Here is a 12,271-nt window from a genome sequence, read left to right as displayed (position 1 = left end):
AAAGCATGTTCAGTTGAACAAATTTTTTGTTAATATATTAAGAAAAATAAGTTTTTCGATAATTAGACATGCTTTCATACTAATTGTGTAAATAACACGTTTAACTAAACATATTTTCACACACTTTAAAAATAATATATTTTTAAAATTAAAAAATTACGTGACCAATTATTTTTCAATATATTCAACTAATTTAGCACTACGATAATATCCGAAAATAAACATATTTTGACACGTGAACGTTTCTTTTATTTCAATTTATGTATTTTCCTGTCATATTAATATTTCAATAATTTTGTTGTCGAGCATTATCATTTACACGTCAGCTTTATTTTTAAAGGTTGTGTCACGTCATTATATTTGGATGATTTATGTTATTGTTTTTGAACTAGCTCGAATCTTCCGAAAATTTTGTTCTACTATTTAAAAAATATTTAAATTTGATTAAAATATATTAAAATATTAATATAAAATATTTTTAATTTTATTATTTCAAATAGTAAAACAAATCGATATAAGAATATAAATTTAAACCCTACCCAAAAAATACTCTATTCATGAATAAAGGGACATGATTATTCTACTCTTTTATATTTTTGTTTAAATCAGTGTGGAGATCTTAAATTTAACACTTGTTCTCATGTTAGGGTTTATTTTTTTTTTATCTAAATTGGGCTTTGAATTTGGTAAATTTACATCGGGGTTTGAACTTTTTTTTCAAGTTAGTCCCTGATATTTTCTTAAAAATTCTAATGTTTAAGCTTCAATGTAAGAACAATTGTCAAGTTCAGAGACTGATATTGATAAAAAAATTCAAGCCCTAATGTGATAATAATTCCTAAGTCAAGTTTAGGGCCTAACTTGGACAAAAAATAAAGTTTAAGCCCCAATGTGATAACAACTGTCAATTTCATAGCTTAACTTGGACAAAAAAAAAATTCAAATCCCGATGTGAGAAAAGTTACTAAGTTTAAGTCTCAAATAATAGTTTAACCCTTATATTTTTATCAATATTGTTTGAATCGAACTGGATTAGCCAATTAGACTACGAATTAATTGGGATACTGATTTAAAAAGAGACAAAAAATCGATTGGCCCATGAACTAGTTCAAGCCATTTGTACTGAAAATCAACAAACCATATATGTACAATTCCAAGTTTGAAAAAGAAATGTTAAAATGTAGTCCCTATACTTATCGAAAATTAGGAATTTAGTTCACGTACTTGTATTTTCAAGTATTTAGTTCATCTACTTTTCATATTTTAAAATTCAGGTCCAACTGTTAATATTATTATTATTATTTTGTTAAATTCAAGTTAACTACAATATATTTTTATAATTACATGGCTACCAAGTAAGTAGATTTTTTTTTAAAATTCAAAATGTTACGAAAATCAATTTAACAAATAAAAAAATATTAGCAGTTAGACCTGAATTTTAGAATCTAAAAAGTAGAAAGATTAAGCTCTTAGTAATACAAACATAGAGACTAAAATCCGAAAATTTGAAAATACAGGGAATATAGGCAAATTTTAACCAGAAAAGTGAGAGTGAGGTTGGGGAGAATGGCAGACATTTGCCTAATGGCAAAGGGAACATAACACATGGAGACAAAGCAAAGGGAGTGTGGAGCTGTGTGTGTATTTCGTGGTTACCATGTGTTTTAAAATCCTTAATAGCTGGACTTACCTTTTTTATTTATTAGTACAAATAGCATTAGTTCTCACTTTTTCTTTTTCTTTTAAAAAAAAAAACTTTTTTGATAAGATTCATGAATTTCTTCACTGTTGCAGATTTCTTTTGCCAACAACGTGACAAATGATTGGTTGTCTATTTTCGATATTCAGATTCGAGTTTTATCTATAAGATAAATTTAATTGTTAATGTTTTTCTTAGTTTTATTATTGTGATATTTAAAAAAAACTACGATAACTATGTAATTAAAAAATAACATTGTAAATAACTTAAATTTAACCCAAAAAATTAGTATTAACAGTTAAGCTTGAATTTTAAAATTTAAAAAGTATAGAGACGAAATTTATGAAAATATAAGTACAAGGACTAAATTCTAATTTTCAGAAAATACAAGGGTATAATCATATTTTAACCAATTTTATATTGTTTAAATTTAATTTCACCGTTATATTAGTTTATCTCTTCATAGATTTTAAAAGAAGTAACTAAAAATTTTATCATTTTAAAGAGAGTAAACTGCAATTTTACTATAAATTATTTTATAATTCCATTAATTTTAAAAGGGTCTAAAAACAATATTTTATTTTTTAGGGCTAAACCCTGCTGCTCTTCCTAAATTTAAATATCATAATGTGGGGCTACGTCCAAATTTATTTTGATTTAAATTCGAATATATTTCAATTATTTTACAAATGGAGTTGATATAAAGGAATCTAAATAAAGGTACATAGTATCTTTTTATATTTTATATAATATTTTGTTTTTTAAATAACTGAAAAATGATTTTTTTAAAGGTTTAATAACAAATTTGACCACTAACGTTTGCGTGTTTTGTCAAAATAGCCCTGATTGTATTTTTGAGTCTTTTTTGGTCATCAACCTCTGTTCTTTTTTTCAATCTGCTTTTTCCAACAGATTCAATGAAAGTATCGTTAAAAAAATTAGTGGGGATGATGTAGAATTTCATACGTGGAATATTTTTAATGAAATATAATTTATTATTTAGATAAACTAATAAGATAATTACAGGTGGAAAGTAATAAAATAAATACATAATACATTAAATTAAAAAATAACTCTTAATTTAAAGGAAATAAACATAATTATATAAAAAATTAATTCAAGAGAAAAACTTCTTAATAAACAAACATATGAAATATTGAAATATTGGTGGAGGTTTTGAAATAAAAATTTACTCACACTTGATAGCCATGTAATTCAAAAACGACATTGTAAATTTTCAAATCTGAAAAGTAGAGGATTAAATTCTTAAAAATAAAAATACATAAGCTAAATTATAAATTTATGAAGAATACAGACTTATGAATATTTTATCATTTTAAATTATTATTTTACTTTTGTAACCGATTGATTTTACCTTGATTGGCATTGATATTATTTCCAATGCAAGAGAATGTGGGTTCGAGTGCGTTTGATTGCATTATATTCCTACTTAAGGGATGTTAATATATATATATATATATATTCAAAAGCATAAAAATGTAACAATATATTTTATAATAAATATTTAAATTTATAATAATTTTAAAATTATAGCATAAATTTGTTTTGATTATTTAATATTCAAAATTGTATTTTATATTTAAAATTATCACAATAAATATATTGTTAATTAAAAAATATTAACATTTCAGCTCATGATTCATGTTTGGATTCATAAGGTACCCACTTATCCATTGAGTGGTTTCTAATTTTTTAATTAATTAATTAATTAATTAATTTTTGTTCACTTTCTCACCGACAAAATTTTCGTCCATGTCAAAGTTAATAATTCAACTCTTTTTTTTATTAATAAAATTAATTAATTAATTAATTAAGCTCTTTGATGGTGATGAAGGTTTTGTTTTTTTTTGTTAAATATAAAATAATGGGTTTTTTAAATATAAAATTATGGCTTTAAAATAATTAAAATGGCCAAGTGGCTTCACTTTTTATATACTAATCTTTTAGAGGATTGAAGTTTAATAATCCCAAAAGCATAAATGTTCAAAACGACAAATATCCATTGCTAGATCTATTAATCTAAATATTTATATCAAGTTGTTGATTGAGTTTTAACTCGATTGATATATGTATTGTTGTCAATGCAATAGAACACGGGTTTGAGCTTGCTGAAGCTTATTATTCTCCTATTTATAGGTTAGGAGGGACTATGATTAGTTTTAAATATTGTGTCCATAAAAACATATATTATCAAAAATTATAATGAAATTGTTCAAAAAATATTTATATCGTGTTTATGATGTTTTATATTTACTTAAAATTTAATATATTTCGTAATTTTGAGATGATCCATTTATTTTCTCCAATGTTTAATTTAGTGCCTAAATTATCAATATACGTATTATTATGGCACTTGAAATTAACACCCTTAGTAAATACTAAATCAACCAATGAAAATATGACACGTGGAAATATAACGTTATTTGAAAAGATAAATAAAGCAATAAATTTAATTTAATTAAAAAAACAACATTATGCACCTATAATAATTGAGATTTAAATATATTTAAATTTTTAAAAATAAAATTAAAATATACTATTGATAACATTAATTAATGAGATTTAGATAATATTTTAATAAATTTTGAAAATAAAATTTATTTTATTAAATATTATTTTTATTAATAATAAAAATTACGTAAACTTATAATATTTTATTTAAATTATATCTTATTAAAATTTATAATTTTATTTCACTTCGAAATAAAATTAAACTTCGAGACAAAAAGTTGTTATAAAAACTATTCAATGAAAATATACTTTATTATTTATAATCATTGATGTTGCAAAAGACATTTTTTATAAAATATAAAAATCAAAACATTAAAAATTTATAATGATTATTATTATAAAATAAATTTTTATAATTTTAATAAGCTATTTATAGATTTTAAAAATAAAAATAAAACATTATATATGAAATGGATGAACACACAATGTCGACACACTAGCATTGTGAAAGATATATATATATATATATATATATATAATGAACTGTAATTTTCACCATTTGTGAATCTTGAGATTCACTCATTCATGGCAGAACAGGACCACTGCTTTCATAAACTACTCTACTTTCTGTTTCACACATTACATCAACGTGCATTTAGGGTTAAATCATTATTGGAGTATTGAATTTGATAATTATTTTTAAATTAGGATTTGAATTTATTTTTTTATTTAAATTTGGCCTTAAACTAAATAATTGTTGTTACACTAAAGTTTAAATTAGGCAGCTGTTCTTATATCGGGGTTTGAATTTTTTTTTGTCCAAGTTAGTGATTGAATTTAACAATCGTTCTTACATTAAGCCGAACTTAGGACAAAAAATATTTAAACCTCAATGTGGCAATAATTGTTGAATTCAAAACCTAATTTGGAAGAAAAAGAGTTCAAAGTCCTAATAAGTAAACAATTGTCAGGCTTAGAGCTTAAGTTGCCAGAAAAAATTATGCCCCCATGTGAAAAAATTACCAATATTTAGGCCCAAAAAGGGACTTAACCCTTAGAGCTACCCACATATTTTTTGGAAATACCAATGCTGTCCTTTCGAGCTTTCCAAATCATTTTGTGTTTTTTTTAGGATAAACTATATTAATAGTCACTCGACTATGAGTAATTTTTTTAATCATCTAACTACTCAATTGTCCATTTTGGTCACTAGTTGACTAATGTTAACAACTTTTAAAATTGACATAATAGCAATTTTAACCTCAAAATTTATACATTGTATCAATTTAGTATTGATTCTAAAAATCTAACCCTCAACTTTTACACACTATGTATTTTTTATTTTATTTTATTGTAAATTTACTTTTCTTTTGACCCTTTCACCTAAAAAAACTAAAATAAATTTGATTGAAAATATATAAAAATAGAAACACCCTTAAATCCAATATAATAAATTTCATTTTTCTCCTTTTAAATTTAACCCTTAATGTGACAATAAAAAGTAAAATTGCAAAAATAATAAATCAAACTACACAATATGTAAAAATTGAGAGTTAATTTTATTTTAAATTAAGATCAATTCGACATAATCTATAAATGTTAAGAAGTTAAAATTGTTATTATATCAATTTTAAAAGTATATAAAATTGAATAACTGAATGATCATTTTACAACTTTTTATAATTGAGTGACAAAAATTAAATTAACTTACACTTGAGTGAAACAATTTGTAACTTCTCGTAATTAAATGATAAAAAATAGTTATGTGATTACCGGTTGACTTCACCCTTTAATTATATTAATTAAATATATTATTCATAACTGATCTTATTCTTGTTATTATTGAAAACAAAAGTATGACATTTTTATGTATTAGTCATATATTAACAGATAATTGAATTTATGGTTTGTGTATTTTGTTGATTTGAAATATTAAATTCAAAACTCATTATACTTTTTGACTCTTAAATTCAAAACTCATGATACATGTGGATGATTATGTCATAATTAACATGTTAATATTTAATTAAATAAACAAAAATAATAATAATTATGCCAAAAAAAATATTATGCCACCAACAAATAAGACAAAACGTTCACAGAACTCAATTCCTACAGTGTTCGCCTTGTGAAAGTCCAAAATAAGTTCAGTTGCCCAATTTGAAAACAAACGGCGTTGATTTTGGTGGGGCATAAGTTTGACTGCTTAATTGGTTGATTTGATGAATCAAAATTGAATTTCCTTTTTGCCACAAAACCCTAACAATACAATATCGCAACTAATACGACTAGAACAAAAACAACACAACTAGAAGTAGTGAACACCCAACACAGGCAATAAAAATAAAAAGTAAAAAAATCGGGAGATAATTCAACAAGTAACTTTTTATGATAAAAAGATAATTTCTCTTGCTCTTGTTGATTTTAAAAGCAAACAATTAAAGACAATTTAATTATACAATTTTAATTCATATATTAATAAATTTAACCCTTAAAATTTATACATTTTATAAATCCAATCATAAATTAACAAATTTATCTCATAAAATAACAATATAAATATTAAAAATTAAAATTATTATATATAAAAAAATCATATACATTAATGCCATTATTAATTATCTAGTATATAAATTTAACAAGAATTAAATTATTTTGAAAGGCTGAAAAAATCCTTTTATTTTATTTTTATAGAACCCAATCAGACCACTGATCCAAACCATAGGCCTAGGGAATAGGCAAAGTTTCTTAATAAAAGAAAACAAACATAATAATCAATGGACGAATCACTTAAGATTGATATTGGTAATTTTGGATTTTTATAATAAGATCAATAACTTAATTAAATGATTATTTTTATTTTTAATGCAATTATAAAAATAAATAAAATATCATATCAGTACAAATCGATATAAATCAAAACTATATGTAATTAATGGTAGAGCCGTTACCAAAATATTAATCTCTCCATTTAACCCCTATGATCAACCAATTTAGACCAGTAAAGCTGGTACCTTAGCAGCACCAAATTATTAATCACTCTATTAACAAATGGATTATCAAATAAACTCAAATTATAACAGAGTTAAATATAAAAAATATTTTTTAATTGCAATTTAAGTCTAAAGTTTAAACAGCAATGATATTCAATTTGGCCACTAATATGATACAGTCCCTATTCCTTGGTACTTCCAACTCTGGTTTCTAACATCCTTAACACCTTTCAATAATACTATACATGAAGACAGGAAACTCTACTATTATCTGCAAAAGGCTTCAAGCTTCCTCTAAAGTCTGGACTTATAAAATGTTAAAACATCGTATCCTAATCATGTCGACAGCTAGCATCACGGACAAATTCTATCACAGGGCAGATTAAATATAAAATCCAACTACTAAGGAATTAATAGAACAGATATTGTATTTCCCGAGTTCAGTGAATAAAGATTTCAATAAACAGAGACTAAAGAAAATCACATTAAGATAATAATTAAAAAGCGACTTGCCTTGCAAAAGTGATGGTGGCCAGAAATATTCTCGTTTAACGATATGAATAGATGAGTGCTTCCTTGGGGAATCTATTTTCATGTCGGCAAATTCATGATTTCCACCTTATTCTTGGCAGCATTGACGTGTCAATCGAAAACCACCCAAACAAGATTATTTCTCTTGGACAATGCGTGCAGCAAAAGATTTTATTGTCTTTTCAGCTCTTCTGTGGGAATGTGACTGAACCTTTGGCTCCGAGGACCCAAGATGGTTGACACTATTAGCAGATTAAAATATAAGAGAGATAACACGACACCTTAACTGGGAGTAGAGAACAGAAAATGTGAAATATTTCAGTCTAGCCATGAAGATGAAAGCTGCCAGTTTCAGGTAAACTGGACGAGCCAATCATCCTATCTGGCCTGTCGTGGGATTTTGCTATTTCTTGCTTACAACAATCTGAGCAAAGATACTCCAGACTAAACGTTTCTTCGTACTCGCTGTCATTAATGCACCGACCACACTGAAGACACCGTAATATGCAAAGACTGCATGCCCTGCATAATTGAGCAGTATGCACTTTTTGCCGGCAGCCCTCTGCAGGACAATCGTAGAGAAGCATCATGTTCTGGCATCTTGGGCACATTTCAATATCAATGGCACGATCATCTTCGCTAGAGATATACAAATTTCTTCGGTTATAAAAATGTGGCTTCTGGACAATCTGCTGAATCTGGTTGTCTATGCCCAACAGGAACTTCAACTCTTCAAAATGTTTCAGTGTCACACCAAAAAGCCCACCGATCCTCAAATGCTTCACCCCTTGTGTGCCCATAGACTTCAAAGCCTTTAGACTATTCAAAACACCCTCGATGCTTAGTCTTGTACATCCAGGTACACTCAGCTACAAGGAGGAAATATTTAGTATATTACAGTTATATATATATTGATTCAAATAGTAGAAAGATATATTGAACTAAACAAAACCATCACAGCGAATAAAATTAAAAGCCAGACTCCCAAAGAAACAAGAGACAGCTTTTATGTTTCCCAATTAATTTTGAGAAAATGCTTCAAAGGCTACTGCTTCACATCACCACTGATGTGTTTTTTCTTTCCAAACATAGATTTTCCATGCAATGAAAAACAGCCCTCGAAACAAATTTCCTATGCCTATCATTACATTAAGATGCAAAGATCTAATTTTAATTTATGTTAGATAACAAGGCAGGATAGCCAAGCAGAAGCTAAAAACATTCAAACCTAACAAAGCTGACAATAATATTGGACCAGTTCAGTAAATGAATTAAACCTCCATGTATATGTTGCTCCGGGGAGAACAGCACATTCAAACTAATTCATAGTAGAGAAACTAGTTATTTGTTCAATATAGTCAAAAACCATGAGGGTACACACTTTTACCTTATTGTGTATGAGTCTAAAGGCTATTATGAATTTGACTTTAACTGAGTTCATAATTTATTTTCAAAAGAAATCTCCTGAAAACAAACAGCGTCGGTACAGTAAAACAAAAAGAGTAGATAGCAACACCACTCAGCCAAAATATAACAACATTAAGCATACTACAACATGAAAACATCTTCAATCACATTCCATACAATAAATTCTTCTACATGATACGGTTAACTCACATACAGCTTATCAACCAAAAGTGCATGAACAAGTACACCTACAACTTAGCACACCAATACAATGCAAGGTATAGAAACCAACACGAGAATCAAGATCTCAAAGCAACAAACTAACCTTGATTAGCTTTGGATTATTTTCAACCACGCGCATAAGACCCTCATCACTAATACTTTTGCAATCAACCAGGCTCAAGCATTGCAAGCTACCCTGAGCCCTATTAGTTATTCGTAAAAGAACATCGTCAGTAAGCTTCTCGTTTAGCGGCTGATCAATGTGAATACTCCTCCATAGAAGAGGATCGTTTAGAACGAATTTCCTCAGAGATGTGCAAACGCTTTCAACCACAAGAAGATCCCGCACACACAGATAACCAAGGGCCAAAATCAGTGCTTCATGAGGAGCTCCTTCGGGTCCATCTGAAGGAACCTTGCAATCCTGAAATTCTTCTTTTTCAAGGTCAACAGAAATCATATCTTCATTCCCAGAACACAAAGTGTCAACTACATTACAGTCCAATCCAAGACCATCACGATGAGAAACATCCCCTTTTTCCTGCACCTGCGAACACCCACCACCGAACTGATCCGATGCACTACCTTTACACTCGAACCCCATACTTCCAGGGAACGTTTGGAACCACATTGCATTGTTCCAAATTAAGTTCAATCCAGCAAACTGATAACTCCCATCACCAGTCCCCACCTCATCTCTCACATAGTGACTATAATCGAATTCCAAGGCCTCAAGCCAACCGGAAATTGCGGTGAAAGTACTAGTAATATCCATTCCAAAAGGATCCGACGGCAAAAGATCAATAATATCATTAGAAACAGACTCCTGAGAACCACATCGATCACCACCACCCTTATCCCTTCCATAATCAAAGCAATCTTCCATTGCATGATCCGAATGACAAGGTTTCATACACCCATCTCCATTCTTCTCGGCTACACCTTCAACAAGGTATCCATTCGCGATTCTCATAGGAGAAAGCAGATTATCTTCAGTCAAATTAGCAGGAAAGACCGGCCGATGGGAAAAATTCAAAGCCATTGTTCTATTTACAACCACTTTATCCGATCTTTCCTTCCTCGATCTTAATTTAAACAAAAAAACCCTAATTTTTTTCAATGCAAACCCTAAAAATCTCTCTTCTTACTATTTTTCTCACTCTTTTTGCCCCATGGGGGGAGTTGTGAGAACAGCTAAAATTAAATGAAACAAAAATAAAAATAAAAACCCTCGATTTTGGATGGTAAACTAAAACAACGCACCAAAAATTTCACAGAGTTTTTCCTTAAGAAAACATAAATATCAACTAAAAATTCCTAAAAGAGGAAACAAAAAAAAATAGTGGCATAATCTAATTTCTGTACCTATACACAAAAAAGAATCAATGAAATTTCCTAAATCACAAATTTTTTTGTTTTTTGAATCCCTCAAAAAAACTAAACCTAATAAAAAAACTAGGGTTTGCGACGAACCAAGCAGGTCAAATAAACTATTTTTCAATTTTTTTCAATAAAAAATATAGATCAAAGTAGAAAACCTGGTTTGAGAAATAGTCAAATCCACATTAAGATTAAAAGATTACCAACAAAATGATTCCCTAATTTCACTCCCGCGAAACGCAATCGACAGAGATTTTGCCAAATTTGGCGAATTTGGCAAAAAAATCGATTTTTTTCTTCGGATTGATGGCGGTTGAGAAACTGGGGAAACTCGAACCAATTCAAACAATCAACGATGAAAAAAGATTTATTTGTTTTTTTTTTCTTTATATTTTTTTTTCTGTCGAGAGCGAGAAAACGCGAGAAAATAAAATAGAAAATAGCAAACGATAACAGAGAGAGAAGGGCATGTTTTTTAGGGGAAAGAAAATATACGGTAAACGGTGAATTATAATTGGTAAATAGACACGTGCCAGTAGTAAAAAAGATTAAAAAAATATTTAGGGTAAACTACCGCAAGGTCTCTAAACTATTAGCATGTTGACGTTTTGGTCACTTGATTTCAAAAAGTTATAAAATTATCACTGAACTAATCGAAAGTTTGTCTTTTTAAGTCATTGGGTTCTTAAGTTTTTTAAGTTCAGCTAGCGAGCACCAAGCTATGATTCGATGATCAGTAAGGTAAATCAATACTCATCGATGAGTAGATTCATGACGTTCAAAACTGTTTTGTGAAAAAAAAATCTTAACTATCAAAGAGAAGAAAATGAGAGCTTTTGATTAGTGCAGGTGATGTAAATAGAGAAATCCATACAAGAGTGGTTTTAATAGTCCAATGATTTAACTGAAAACTTTTGAATAGTACAACACCATTTTATATTTTTTTAAGTTGAGTGATCAAACATAAACTTACTAATAATTTAGTAAACTTTAGTATAATTTACCCAAATTTTTAATTTAACTTTCGAGTCTTTAACAAAAGTCCCTTAACTTTATCTCAAATTCTATATTGATCCCTAAAAAATATTGTTGTTATATTAATCAAGTTGCTTGTTAATTAAATGGTCAAAGGGTATTATATGTATATTCTAAATATATTTAATGTCAAATTTGAGCTGATATTTAACACCCGAGTTAATGACTAAGCTAATGAAAAATACTTAATCAATATGATATTTGATATCATATGCAAGTAGGTGCGAAATGCAAAATGGTTTACTCCTTATTTGATCGATTTGAAAGATTTGATCCTAATGTGAGCAATGCCTCGAAGTTTTAAGTTCAAATTGAGCATTTAGTTGTATTTTGATTAACTCAACATTTTGACGTTTGAGACTAAATTAAAATTTTAGTTATAGTTTAAGGGTTTTTAGTAAATTAATTCTTTTTTTATTGCATATTTTGGTAAGTCAGCGTTTTGAAGTTTGGGACTAAATTAAGAATTTTAGTTATAGTTTAGGGTGTCTAATGCAAATAATTATTTTTCATTGCATATTCATAATTACAC

At 27.9% G+C, this 12,271-nt stretch overlaps 1 protein-coding gene across 1 annotated transcript; it reads right to left on the bottom strand.

Annotated features, from left to right (window-relative positions):
* Window positions 1–7,256: 7,256 nt before the first annotated feature.
* LOC108460961 (F-box protein SKIP14-like) lies at window positions 7,257–11,180 on the bottom strand. Its single transcript, XM_017760685.2, has 2 exons — window positions 9,428–11,180; window positions 7,257–8,564 (listed from the first exon to the last, which is right to left on the bottom strand). Exons 1-2 carry the CDS (start codon window positions 10,364–10,366, stop codon window positions 8,019–8,021), a joined length of 1,485 nt encoding a protein of 494 aa, XP_017616174.1. The 5' UTR covers window positions 10,367–11,180; the 3' UTR covers window positions 7,257–8,018.
* Window positions 11,181–12,271: the final 1,091 nt, after the last annotated feature.

Source organism: Gossypium arboreum, chromosome 4 (genome assembly GCF_025698485.1).
Source record: "Gossypium arboreum isolate Shixiya-1 chromosome 4, ASM2569848v2, whole genome shotgun sequence".
Lineage (NCBI taxonomy): Eukaryota > Viridiplantae > Streptophyta > Magnoliopsida > Malvales > Malvaceae > Gossypium > Gossypium arboreum.
This window is presented reverse-complemented; position numbering and strand designations above follow the sequence as displayed.